At 42.4% G+C, this 14,708-nt stretch overlaps 1 protein-coding gene across 1 annotated transcript; it reads left to right on the top strand.

Moving 5' to 3' along the window:
- Window positions 1-3,828: 3,828 nt before the first annotated feature.
- On the top strand, window positions 3,829-5,694 carry junbb (JunB proto-oncogene, AP-1 transcription factor subunit b). Its single transcript, XM_031748331.2, has one exon. The coding sequence runs from the start codon at window positions 4,180-4,182 to the stop codon at window positions 5,167-5,169; it is 990 nt and encodes a 329-aa protein (XP_031604191.2). The 5' UTR covers window positions 3,829-4,179; the 3' UTR covers window positions 5,170-5,694.
- Window positions 5,695-14,708: the final 9,014 nt, after the last annotated feature.

Raw genomic sequence — 14,708 nt, 5'->3', positions numbered from 1 at the left:
ATCAGGCATGGAGAACCTAAAAGTGGTGATTTCAGTTAACTTTCCCAGTCATGTCAAGAATATAGCAAACGGCTGTCAACGGTAAACGTTCTCCTTTCTGTGACAGGTTTAAAAGCTCTCTCCGCTTTAGGCCTAAACACCACTGACGATGAGTTTTTAAAAGGCAAGTACATAGTATTACCGGGTGGTGGCTGTCACTATTCATACCCAAAGGGAAAACCTGTTGAAAGCTTGATTCAGCCCCCCTCCCCCTGCTCTGGCACAGGTCGGAAATACACTGAGAGGTGGATTCTGCGGATGAGAAAGTCACAGATTAAATAATCAAAGGTGTGGCTGTGCTTGTTTTGAAATATACAAATATGACTGTACTCTTGTGTAATTCTTGTGCTGGGTTTTGTTTTTGTTATACAGCACAGCCTCAACCACCAAGGTGTAAACTTATACTTTTCCAGGCATGCTCGTGGGAAAGTTGGGCTAATTAACTCTGTTTTAACTAACAGATGGAAAACTGAGAGCGGGGGTTAGCTTGCTGTCCCCTCACAGCAATTAGATCCTGGGTTTGAATCCACCATCTGGCTGGGGCCCTGGGAGTTTGGATGTTCTGTCTCCAGGTGCTTCCACTCACAGTCCAAAAAAAAAGCATGGGGTTAGGTTAACTGGTGATTCAAAATGGGCTGTAGGTGTGAAAGTGAGTGCGAATGGATGTCTATGTCTTTGTTTTGGCCCTGTGACAGATTTGCGACCTCTCCAGGTGGACCCTACCTCTCTCCCTTTAACAGCTGGAGTAGGCTCCAGCCTCCCTGTGACCCTGAAGCGGATAAGCGGAAGCAAATGAATGGAGGGAAAAGTGATAAGAGTAAGCAAATGGTTGATAATAGCAATAATAAAGGTTTGTGTTAATGTGAGGCATAAACTGTTCTATATAGATACAAATCTATACATTTATTAAATAACAATAAATAGAAACAGCTATCTTACTACGATGGATAAATGGGTGAAACATCCACCTTTTCCAGATTGTAGTCACAGATCACTGATTTTAGACCGCCTGTTAAAGTCTCAGCTTAAAGCTGAGTGTGTCCACACAGGAAGTGACTAGCAGCTAACTGGAAACCTGAGACCACAGAAAGTCAATGACATTCGGTCACTTCAAGTGAAAAAAAAAAAAAAACGGTTGAAAAAAAACCCTTGTGACGCACAGTGGGTGCGTCCCAAGATAAACATTTCTCAAATTCAACGTGAGCTGCTAAAGCTAGCTCACTTGGTTAGCAAACTGCTGATATGAACAATTAAAATGCTATTATTTTTCTTACCAAAACCTTGCACGGTCCTTACCTTACAGAAGGCAATATTATTTATCAGACAATTCCATTAAAACTCCTTTAAAATGACACGAACAGCGAACACAAGAAAGCTGTTAGCTAAAGCTGCCCATGCTAGCAGCTGTCATAACTTTCATAATGCAAATGGATGCGTTATGAAAAAACTTAACAGTACAGATGTTATTTATGTGGAAAGTCTCCATAAAGACCAGTGACCTTTGTTATACCACGATGGTTTTTAATGTTGTAAGTTGGTATTTTAACATGGAGGTTTATGGAGATTGGCTCACTTTTAGAAAGCGCCTCAAGTGGCCATTAAAGGAACTGCATTTCTGCACTGTCATTCTTTCTGAGCCCTTGAGGTTGCTGCCTGGTAGATGTAAAAATGCAAAAAAAAAATAAGTGTGTTGTGGTTCTTTGTCTCTTTTAACAAGTCAAGTTTCAGTTTAAATTCAGGTCTGTCCAAGCACATAGAAACAGTAACATATTCAAAGGAATTTGACACTTTTGGCACCAAACTTCACATCCACGTCTGAATATCTGACCAAATCTGAAATATAGTTGCAGTCTCCCTTTCTGTTCCTGAATCAGGAAACTGAAAGATTCCAGATTATGATCTCACACTGAGGCTGACCTCTGACCTTTTAGAAATTAATGTCAGAATTGCATCCCATCAGACATTTGTGTGCCATTTAATATTTCGCCTTAGAATTCTTGAGTTTTGGCTAAGAATGTGTTTTTGCGACATCGCCTAATTCAAATCAGGTGAACCTTGAGTCCAAACGGATGTTTGTGCCAAGTTTGAAGAAACTTCCTCGAAGCACTTCAGGAGACAAGTTCGCGAGAATGGGTGGAACAGGTCTACAGATTTAGCAATAATCTGGAAGCATAACACCTGCAGTCATGGTTGCTGTCACTGCAAAGGCATAAAAATCACTGTAACAATACCTGCCTTTATTAATTCTTAAGTAATATCTATTTTATAATCCTTTTAATGGGAACACATCTGGAGCATGGTGGGTGGTGTGAATATTTGATAGGGTTATAGGCGGTTTGTCACACTGATCATCTGCACATGTTAATGAAGATTCAAGAGCCAGTTTTTGTTATATGCTTCTGTTATTGTAATATACATTCTGCCACGGCCTTGTCTTCAGTACACAAGACCAGAGATTCATCCCTCAGGAGCAGCCAGAGGATTTTGCAAAGCATCCTACCTGACTTGATTTGTGTGTAGAGGGATGTGGGATACAGTAGTGAAGGCAGTGGTGCTTGATTGTGTGGGCGTTGGAAGAAGTACAAACAGGAGACAAAGGTTTCCTTCTCCGCTACTGAGACAGGTGCTCTATTGAGGAATCATATTTCTTTTCTCTCAATGCTACGATCCTACCGAGCAAATCACAGTAACTCTACATGTAAATCTAAACAAAAGAAAGAAAAAAAGGGTGTTTTTGTTTGGTTTTTTTTAATGGCCTTCTGACATCAAAAGGGTAAAACACTATTTGTGAATCTTGCCCGGTGTAATCCCCCCTCTTTGGCTGTGTTGGACAGAATTTCCTCAGTTTCCTCTATTTCATGATCAAAGCTGTTTACTTCAGGCGACATGGCCAACATCAGCATCCTATCAGATTACTACAGGAGGAAGTGTTTGCTCTGTGGCTGATCACAGTTTTCTGCTCCGCTGATGTGTGTCACTGCTGTGTGCTTTCAGGCGTCACTTAGAAGTGGAGCAGTCAAGTCATTTGAATATATCATGTCAATACCTGTGAACCCCCCCGAAAAAATATATGAATATTAACACAAGTTAGGATGTGTATTTTCATGTTTTAAGATGGTTCATATAAAATAATGAATGTTATTTTTCTAGAAGAACTGAACTTATTGTCTGAGGCAGAAAGTCCCTAACTTGCCTAGCCACATGGATTTAGACAGGAGCAGGAATGCTGCTGGAATGAGGCCTGGAGTGGGCCTGGCTTCCCGGTTGTCCAGAAGAGGAACTTATACGTCAGTGTGCCCATATAAGGAGTCTCGACTTCCTCCATGGGACCGATTGCAGTAAACAGCTGATGTTTGTTGTATATTTCATACCCAATGGATCCAACAACAGATTGCGCGTGAACTAATGGGCATCCCATGAAGCTATAATGACATAAAATGAACCCAAACCGGCGCATTTAACGCAGTTTTAAGACACATTAAAGAACCTACAAATGAATTAGAAAAGCAGCGATTTGCTCTAACGGAATAATCTCACCTCCTCGCTTACCCAACAACCATTTATTCAGCCCATAAACGCGCAAAGTCGTGCATAAATACGTCGGACTTTTCTATTTCTGACATTGGTCTCCGCTGCGAGCCCTCCTCGGAGCGCTCTCTTGCCTACAGGCTTGTTTACAGTCGCCTCTTCCCGGCATTAGCGTCACTTGACGACGCATTCGATGGGCGCGGAGACACACACTCTGTCCAATGACAGCGAAGCACCGTATATAAAACGGCGCACATGAACCCGCCTGAACACACCTCAGCAAGCACCAAGACAAACACAGCGGTAAATAGGAATTGCGAGAAAGAAGTTTTTGTTTCACAGGATTTTGAAGGAAAAAACCACAGCAAACAGGCTCCGGGAAAGACTTTTGAAATCCGCTGATACTGAACTCTTGCTGGACTTTCACTAGTTTGTTTCCTTTGCTCTTCATCCTCGAGTGATTTTCATTTTTTGAAATTTGGAAACACTGTTTAAGAGAGACTACAAGTGCCCGATTTGATGCATGCTCTCTGCTGACACTGACTTTTGTTGATTACCCAGAGACTGTGTTTCTGTAAGCGGCCGGTAAGCTCACTTTTTTCCTACGACTTTATGTCTACAAAGATGGAACAGCCTTTTTATCATGACGACTCTTTTCTGTCGGCTTACGGCCACTCAGACGCGGCAATGCACGACTGCAAACTGCTAAAGCAGAATATGAATTTGAACTTGACAGAGCCCTATCGCAACCTGAAATCCCAGCTGAGGGCCGAGACAGACCTGTACCAAGGGGGCCAGCAAGACGTGGGGTCCCTGAAGCTCGCATCCCCAGAGCTCGAGAAGCTCATCATCCAAAACAGTAACGGTGTGATCACCACTCCCACCCCGGGCCAGTACTTCTACAACCGGGGCATCACCGATGAGCAGGAGGGCTTCGCTGAGGGTTTTGTGAAAGCACTGGACGAGCTCCACAAGATGAACCAGATGCCCCCCCCTAACGTGTCCATCGGAGCCGGTGGAGTTACGACGTGTTCGCCGGCGGCCTCTAGCGTCTTCGGCTCCGCCTTGCAGCCCGAGCCCCCCATCTACACAACACTGAACGCCTACTGCCCGAACACGAACCTATCTTCCTCATCCAGCTACCCCACAGCCACCATCAGCTACCTGCCGCCGCACCAGCAGAGCCACCACCAGCAGAGCTCGACGCACGGCGCGCACGCTTTCCAGCACACCCTCCCCGTCTCCGGACTCCATCCGCAGCGGCTGGTCGCTCTGAAAGAGGAGCCTCAGACCGTGCCCGACCTGCTCAGCAGCGACGGCTCGCCTCCGATGTCCCCGATTGACCTGGAGACCCAGGAGAGGATCAAGGCGGAGCGCAAGAGGCTGAGGAACCGACTAGCCGCTACCAAATGCCGGAGGCGCAAGCTCGAGCGCATCGCACGGCTGGAGGAGAAGGTGAAAGTTTTGAAGAACGACAACGCGGGCCTCTCCAATACGGCGTCGGTCCTCCGGGATCAGGTAGCTCAGCTCAAACAGAAGGTCCTGACACACGTGAGCAGCGGCTGCCAGCTGATGCTCACAAGCAAGCTGGAGGCGTTTTAAAAATACCAGAGACTACTAAGAAGAAAAAAAAAAATGACTGAAAAGTGATAACACTGGAGTCATGTTCTGCATGCGCAGCACTGGAATTACCGGCTCGTGTGTAGTCAGCATCACAGGGCCGAGGGCTAGGTGTGGACGATACTGAAGGCTATTTTAGGGTGAAAAGACTGATTGTAATGGTACTTCCGGATGCTGGACACCCCTCACAGGACCATTCAACCCTAGAATCCAGGGCAGCATCCAGACTGAGCAGACACTGAGCAACACAGTGGGCGCACATGCCCATAAGTCGGGTTTACTAATGGTAGAAAATGGGAACGATAATTTGTTTTACTTTGTACCATCTTCCTTTTCCCCCTTTGTTTAGTTTTTTTTGTTGGCTGCATTTATTCATTGTGTAAATTATTTCATGTGTCCGGTTGATCCAGACAAACTGATGATGTCCAATGTTTACAGTGTCTCTTTTTTAAAAAAATTGTGTTGTATATTTAAGTAAAGTGTCTCAAAAATGAAAAATGAAATGGTGGAGTTGAGCGTTTTTGTTTTCACACATCTACACATAATTTAGAATAACAATAACAACAACAACAACAGCACCGGGAAAGAGTGGGAAGAGCAAACGAGGTTTTCTTTCCTACCATACTGTAACCATAACAGTTACTATAGCTCCCAGTGAGGAACTCTTACACAAGCACATTCTGGTTGCGGTGTTTTTACGCACAGAGCGTAGCTTGCGTATGTAGGCCTTTCCTAATTACGCAGGGGCTATCCATATATGGGCATACTGGTGACTACTTCGTCACAGGGGAGGATTTCTGGGAACCCCCGCCCAGGTAACGCAAACAGGTTCCTTCTCACTCCCTCTATATACTGTATCGATAAGATTTGCGAACTTCATGAGGGTGGCGGAATTTCCTTTTGGTTATTGTGCAATTGTAAAATAAAGTGTTTAAACGGGAAGAGAGCAAAGTGCGATCCTCTTATCTCTTATCAGCTAGACAAGCTAAACAAGAGCTTGGCGTGATAACAGGAAGCAGTAATAAAACGGCTGTGATCGTGGTGCTTTTTAATATTGTTATTTTTTAATATAATAAATGAAGATTCTTAAACTCGTACGCTAGCCACCTATTGGTGGCGCTCGAGCCTCAAAGTTGTTGCAGCATTTTTTAGGTGTCAGTGTAATTGAAAGATCGCACACGACGGGAAGTGACAGTGACTTAGTACCTTCAGGAATGCCGGGGGCGTCTCAAGATGCCACGCCGGTTGGCAGAGCAGTAGGCGAGAGTGGGCGTCCGGAGCGCGCAGGAGCATCTGTGTGGATGGATGGGGCTGTGTGCGCTGCCAAGGACAACATTCTGGTGGGACGCATCAGCGGCCAAATATGTGCGGCAGCAGGATCTCAGAAGATGGAGAGAGAGCGAGAGTGGGGAAAAGTCCCGCGTTAAGAGGATGTGAATGAATCATTAAACATTTTAAGCTTTTCAAATGCCACTGGTTTTAAAAAAAATATATATATGTGTATGTGTGTGTGTGTGCTATAAGGTGGTGGGTTGAATGTTGCGTAGGGAACTATCTTCAGCTTCCACGGAAACCAGGTCTTGAAAAACTTTCCTGACCATGTGACTACTGGCCGAGAGAGCAGCTGTGTACGAAGTGGTCTCAGGAAAACCGAAGGGGGATTTCTGTCCTGTGAACACACTCGGTGACGTACAAATAATCAAGACAGTTGGGCGTAAAAACGCGATTTCTCTCTCTCAGTACTCACGAAAGCCACTTCAAAAGAGTCTAGGAGGTAAGGTTGCGGTTTTGTGCGCGCACTCTCACCTCAAGCTGTTTTGGAGAGGTAGCCCGTATTCTCTTTTAACTTGACACGTATTTGAATACTTAATTTCCATCAATAACAACTCCACTTGTTTTTTGCCGTTTGGACGTGGAAACAGAACCGGGCTCGCCCACACAAGTTCTCCTTTTTCTGTGACTTTTTGTTGTTGTAATTATTATTATCAAGAAACCTATATTCAAGGGGATGTACACTGAGATCAGTACCTGTTTCCTATATTTCAGCAGTTTTGTGTACAGTTATATATGTACAGTTATATATAAATTGTGAGCAGTGAAACAGACCATGTAACATCACACCGCTTTCATGACTTTTATACAGCTCCAACTCTCAGAATGAGTACTTTTAAATATCACTCCAGCGCTTAAGTCTCCATTTACGCAGTAGGCAGGCCTACATATTACAATGCAGGCACACACAGTCCAAAAAAAGAAGAAAGACAAAAAAAAAAAAAAAAAAAAAGTCAATTTCAAGCCATACTGGCTCTCCACACGCCTCGGCCCACAACCCACACTGAGTGTCTGTGGGAACATCTGTGATGTGAACGGTGACGTATGAAGAGCCCTGGGTGGGTTTGATTTTCCTCTCCACGAGCCCCCTTCCCCTCCCACAGACACTCGCAGGCCTGGCTTTCTCTCTCTCGCTCTCACTCATTCTCTCCCTCTCTCCGATCTTCTGTTGTCTTCTCGAGAACCATGAATATTCCTCCCACCTTTCGGTGGCCATCTGAGGATCCCTCAGAAGTTGCGTGGCTTGTTTTGGATGGGTAATGAGAGCGGATTTAGGAAAAGTTTGTGGCTGTCATGAAAAAGCACTCGGATTGTCCACATAGTGTTTATTACAGCTTTGTAAAGTGTGTGCTTACACCTGGAAATGACACAGATCTGACATAGTCTATGATATAGTCTATACATTCATCTCTTAAAATAACAACCCCCCCCCCAAAAAAAAAACAGAAAAAACCAAAAAAAACCGTGATTAATTATCTGTGTCATGTGTGCTGCCATTAACAGGACGGTATCAGGGCCTCACAGAGGAGGCCCTCTGTGTTACATAAGACAGAGCTGTGAAGGTTGTAGCTACATATACGGGGAACGTTTAAACAGCTTTGTCTGGAATGTGCTCACGTTCTGATATACTGTATGATGGCGCGTTAACGCTACAGCAGAAAGGTGGCTCTGTCGTGACGCTTCTGAGGGTTTTGTAGGAGCACATCGCCATCTACTGGAATTACAACGGAAAAGCTTTCGAAAGCAACACCGTCCTTCGTGGTCTTTCCCTGGACAATGAAATTCCTTCTTAACAGTGGTGTGGCCATTATTTTACCCTTAAACCTTAAACCATAAAGCATGGTTTCAGAATCAAATGAAATGAGGTTTATTGTATTGAAAAGGATGCTGGTTCCCTAAAATGTAACTGTGTAGACAGAGCAAGGTGCCCACAATGTAGCAAGAGTACAAAAAGAAAAGTATACAATCTGAGGTACAGAATTCAGTAATCTACACATTTTATATCAATGCAAAGAGTATTATCCATCTCATCTGTTCATGAGTTCTTGAGCTTTTTTTTAAATTAGATTTTTGTCACATTTACGTGCGTCAGATCATCAAAGTAATTTTAATATCACAAATACAATCTGAGTAAATACAAATTGCTGTTTTTAAATGATGGTTTCATGTATTAAAAGAAAAGAGTAGAGTCAGAGTTAGCCAAACCTTCCTGACTATGTGTGAAAAAGAAATTGCCTCCTAAACGTATTAACTGCAAGAACTGCAGGAAGCATTTGCGATATGTAGGAATGAGTCTTTCACATCGCCGTAGAGGAATTTTGCTCTACTCTTCTTTACAGAATTGTTTTAATTCAGCCTAATTGGAGTATTTTTGTGCATGAACAGCCTGCTTAAGGTCATGTCAATCATGTCTGATTTAAGTCCAGACTTTGATCACTTCTTTCAGAGGTGGACTGCGGGTGTGTTTTGGATCATTTTCCTGCTGCGTAACCCAAGTGCGGTTGAGTTTTGGATATTCTCCTCCAGGATTTTTTGGTAGAGAGCAGAATTCATGGTTCCATCAATTACAGCAACTCGCAGATCCTGAAGCAAACAGCCTCCAGACTATCACACTACCTCCACCATGTTTGACTTCTGATATGATGACCTTTTTCTGAAACGCTAAAATGCTTTAGGCCAGGACTCAAACCCTCAAATAAGTTCAGCTTTTGTCTCATCAGTCCACAGAATATTTTCTCCCAAAAGCTGTGGAGATCTTCAAGATGTGAGATGAGCCTTTGTGTTGTTTTGGGTCTCCATTCATCTCCATGGCATTTTTGCCAGTCTCTTTCTTATTGTTGAATCATGAACTTTGACCTTAACTGAGGAAAGTGAGGCCTGCAGTTTTTTTAAAGTGTTGTTCTGTGTTCTTTTTTAGCTTGTTGGAGTAATTTTGGTTCACCACTGTTCAAAGATTTCTCTATTTGTGGGTAATGGTTCTCACCGTGGTTCACTGGAGTCCCAAAGCCTTAGAAATGGCTTTGTAAAGCTTCCCAGACTGAAGGATGTCAGTGACTTTGTTTTGTGTCTGTTCTTGAGTTTCATTGGATCGTGGCATGATGTGTTGCTTTCGAAGATCTTTTAGCCCAGACTGGTTGTATCTGGTAGTAATCAGGCCTGGTTATGGCTAGTAAAACTGAAGGCATGCCTTCTGTTCCAAAAGAGCGGGTAAATCACAGCTAATTTATGATTTAACAAGGTACAGAATAGTCTAACACTGACACTGAAATTTGTTTGATGATCTGAAACCTTCAGGTTTCACAAAAATGCAAAAAACTGAGAAAAATTAGAAAAGGAGCAAACCATTTTTCATTGCACCGACCTTTTAAAAAGTGTGGTCTAGTCTGTGACTATATATGTGTATTTTGTCATTAACACTTCCTTATTTCGACTATCAAATAAAAAACATCCCTGTATAGAATTCAACATCTTCTCATTTATGCTAGCCAAAGGCAATTTCCTAAATAGAAAAAAATGTTTTGTATGTGCATTTTGCAGAAATCAAAGTGGAATGTTTTACAAATAACACACGTTTGTACGTGGCGCCGGACTGCTCGATCAGGAATAAATGCAGTATAGAAAACTGGTGTATAAAACAGCTTTGTGCATGCCAGTGCTCTTACACAAATTGTATTGTGTGAAAAGTGATTCTGTGCAAGAGGGCTACTGCAGAAAGACAGACAATCACAGCTACAGCCAATTTAGTATGGCTGAAGAGTTCACAGAGAGAGCCCACACAGACACGGAGAGAGTGTGCAAACTCCATACAACGCTGGGGAATTTGAACCCAGGAGCATTTTGCTGTGAGGCGACAGCGCTAAACATTGTACCACCAGGTGGTGCAGTCACAAAGCAGCTGTAGATTACTATAATTATAAATTTAAATAGATATTTTGGTGCTCCATGCCTTCTTTCTTGACACACCCCTGGATGTGCAGTAAAGGTCCCACCCAATTCATGGACTGCTGCTGAAGGCGTTTTGCTCATATGGTCTAACCACTGTGTTCTGTAGAAGGATGTCTGTTCATTACCATCTCAGGTCTGAACGTGGATCTGACACCGGCCTGTCAGGATATTTATTAAGCACCTGATTTTATTCTAAATGGGTATTTGAATGAGCACATTTTGCTTAATGTGTCCAAAATAGTGTTATTTCCTATAAAGATGATATATTTGAAAATGCCTCTTCTTTTATTAAATATATATTTATACAGAATATCAATTTATAATGTAGGCATCATGCAATTTTTAAGTTCTGATTACAGAGTTATTCACTGACCCTCCCAGTCCTGGGACACTTGCTTGTAATATAACACCAGCAAACCTGCCTGTGTGCAAAGTGTCAGGATTACAGCAGCTATTTCTTTTCAGTCAGAAACAATGTAACAATGTAAAAACTGTTCGCAATCACGAATAAGAAGAACCTTTGCTTTTACTGTTCAGCATATTTTCCATTTTGTACTGTATGCAGCGTTATATCAAACGCAGCTCCCCGCAGAAAGTTTCCCTTTGATGTCAAGGTAATCCATTGATGGAGGGTGTGAATGGAACAGGGATGCACAGAACTGCCGTTCAGCTCCTCTGTGCATGTATTTCTGAGAGAAGATGAACTTAAGTGATAGGCAGAGGAACGGATAACTCGTGTTCTGGCCTTTGAAGGTCAGATTTTGATTTTGCAGAAACGAAACAAAACAAAAAAGATAATCTCATTTATGTTACAGTTTGTTTCAGACACGAGACTTGTCAATGGTCTGGAATGACCCAAGCTGAAAAGATAAATGCTGCTGCAATTATGTCAAAGTTTATCTTATCACTGAAGTGCTGGCACACTTGCAGTCATCAGCTCAATTCCACGCGGAGTCATTTGTGACCCTCTCTGTTCTGCTCTGTCATTTACTGTGATGATGATGACTTTCACAGAGGACATGTTATTAGCTAACATCATCAAGAGGCACCAGTTCACCGCAGAAATAGCTGCAGTGGCGAAGTGAACAGCCACACACACACACACACACAGTCGCTCACATTGTGCCTCGTTGTCTGTCATTTCAACAGACAAATGTCAAGTGCTGTGTGGCATTATCGACATGACGCACAGTTTGCGTTCTCTCCATTTTCACCTGCAGAGGGAACCCACTGTTCGACAAAAGATGATTCATGTGTGAAATCCACAAATTAGTCATTTTAAATTAGAAAGTCTTTTAGAGAGATACGCCACACTGCCACCATAATCACCTGGTTCTGATTTATGTGTGTAGTCATGGTAAAAAAGAAAGTACGACATCTTCCAGTTGTGAGGTTTTACACATCAAGACATAATAAAAATAATTTTGTCTTTAGCAGGTCTCAAAATGGGGTAAATAGAAGCTCAGATGAACTACAAAATCAAACATATTACACCGTGTCATTATTTATGTATTAGAAAAAAGCCAAAATGGAGAAACATTGTATCAAAAACTTGTAGAACCACCTTTAGTAGCAACATTGTGGAGTTCTTGTTTCCTGTGGGACTTTTTTAGTTGCTTTGCTGTGGAGCAACTTTGGTTCAGTCTTCTTTAAAATCTTTATCTTGTTGAACTTCTCAGCTTGTACAGAGCACAGAGGTGATCGTGCTTTTGCCATAGCTGCACCCAAACTCTGGAATAATCTCCATACTGCTATTCGTGCGTCTGAATCAGTTCAATCTTTTAAATCGCGGTTGAAAACCCATTTATTCAATCTAGCCTTCCCTAGTTAGTGTCTGTATCCTGCAGATGTTCTTTTATGTAGTTTTAATCATTTTATTTTATTTTATTGTTGAATAATCTCCTAGTCGAGTTGTGTTTGTATTTTCTTTTACATATTTTCACTGCGCTGCGGCTAATTAGTGCTCTCCACCTGTTGGTGCGTTTATTCCCAGTTAATGTTTCCTTTCTATAAATTATTGTATTACTGCAAAGCACTCTGGTGTACCGCTGGTTTTAAATGTGCTATACAAATAACGTTGTATTGTATTGTATTGAACAACATTCAGTTTTTTCACTCAGAGTTTTTCAGGTTCGTTCATGCACAGCTCTCTTAAGGTCCCACTACAGCAGTGAGTTTCAGCCAGATTGAGGCGTGCACGTTGACCTTGGTTCTTTCCCTTGTCAGTCGTCCTGTTGTGAGTGCGCTGCCGTGCTGGGGATCATCGTTCTGGTGCATGATCCAGTTTCAGCTAAACTTTATCTGTTGGACAGATCGCCCCACGGTTGTCTCAATGTGCTCTGTAGCAACAAAACAAGCCCTCATCACCTTTGTGTTTGACGGTTGGTATGAGGTGTTTGTGTTGATAGGCGGTTTGGTTTTCGCCAAATGTGGTGCTTTTCGTTGTGGCCTCTTTGGTCTGATCTGTTTTGATGGTCTGATTTGTTCGGATGCAACCAATCTGTGCTGCCATGTACTTTTTAGACACAAACATGCCGTACTCATTCAGCCTTTTTCTAATTGGACTGTTATGAACTTTAAAAGAGTCTGAGATGCGGCTGTGTTTTTGTTTCTTTTCAGTTTCTCTGAGGATTGTGGTCGTGGTGTGACCTCGGGCTGAATTTGCTCCACTCCTGTAAAAATTGTGGCTGCAAACCAGCAAAGTGACAGAACTCCTGCCTTTATAGAGGTGCTCACACATCCTGATCATCAGTTAATCAAGTGCATTTGATTTGTTGCACTAATTCCAAGAGAAATAATTATGTACTTAGGTTTTCATAGGTTTTAGCTTAGTTTTGATTAAATAATGCTATGGTATAATTTGTCATATTAAAACCTGCCAAGAACTAGACAGTTTTTATTTTGTCCTAATGTGTAAAACCTTAGAATCGACAGACTGTACCTTGACCATGACCAGTTCAAGCCTGTATGTTTTCTGTTTAAATCAGAGCCTCACAGTGCTAGAAACATTGATGCAAAATGTAGAAAAGAAGTTTTCAGTATATGGACTGCTCATATTTCTTCAAAGAAACTGTCTGATCTGCAGGATCAGGACAGCTTGCGCCAAGAAACAAGATCTCGTTATACTGTTATACTTGGAAATGTCCTGGAATCAGCACTGGTGAGAATATCGTTTAGATGTGTTAGATGTTTATCTCTTAAGTTTCAGCAACCCCAGATATCTTGTCTCTCTGGCAAGTATTAAGATGTCCTCGCACTTCCAAAACACGATAGTACAATCACACATGAAATAAGGACATAAAGGACACTGACATCAAGCATATGACTAAAAATTGTTTAGTAAGTAAATAATTATACCACTTGTTTGTTGAGAAGCATTCGGCTACATGTATTCATTATAAGAACATTTGGATTCCCTCAAAGCGATGGGCTGGAGACGGGTGAGAGAGTGACAGCTGTCTGGGTGGGAGGGTAACCACACTTGACATGAAGCATCAGCAAATTAGGGGCTCACAGTGGTGAGAAGACATCTCACAGACAGAGCGGTGGAGGAAGAGGTGGAGGCCACGCTTTGAGATGCTGATGCTGCAGGCCTGCGGTTATGAATGCTTCTCCTGGGTTTGACTTAATGAGTTCAGGGACAGAATGATGTGAAAATGAATCTTTATTTAGCCAAAACAACTTTTCCTTACTCATGAAAAATTAACACATGGGAATATAATTGGTGATGCGCGAGAAGGTAACGCTTCAGCTCAAACATCAGCGAGCAGCGAGAACACAGAAGGAGGAAGTCAGCTGCCGCAGGCTGTCTGTTTCCAGAGCTTTGAGGTTCCCGATACACGACGCAGAGATCTGTGCGTAGCTCTGCTCAGTGGGGGGTTCTGGTATTTGAAGGAAGGATTGCACTGCAGTATTTATTCACAGGGATACTAGATACAAATTTAACCTCCTCTGATAAAGGCAAGAAATGTTCTGTGACACATTTTTAAACTTTCCTCCATCAAACCACAAAATGTTGCTCAATCACTTTATCACAAGTCATCCTTTATAAAATGTAAATAAGCTGTAATTACAGTAAATGAAGCTTTACTTTTCCTTCATAGATTGTTGTTGAGCTATTGATGTTTTTTGAAAGCTTGTGGATCTGCTTCCCCAGAAATCTTTGTGTTATTTCAGTCCTTTAAGCCTTTAATCAGAAACCCGGCGAGTGGGCATCATCTAGAAAAGGGCTGCAGGACAATGGT

This window comes from Oreochromis aureus, linkage group 4 (assembly GCF_013358895.1).
Source record: "Oreochromis aureus strain Israel breed Guangdong linkage group 4, ZZ_aureus, whole genome shotgun sequence".
Classification (NCBI taxonomy): Eukaryota; Metazoa; Chordata; class Actinopteri; order Cichliformes; family Cichlidae; genus Oreochromis; species Oreochromis aureus.
This window is presented reverse-complemented; position numbering and strand designations above follow the sequence as displayed.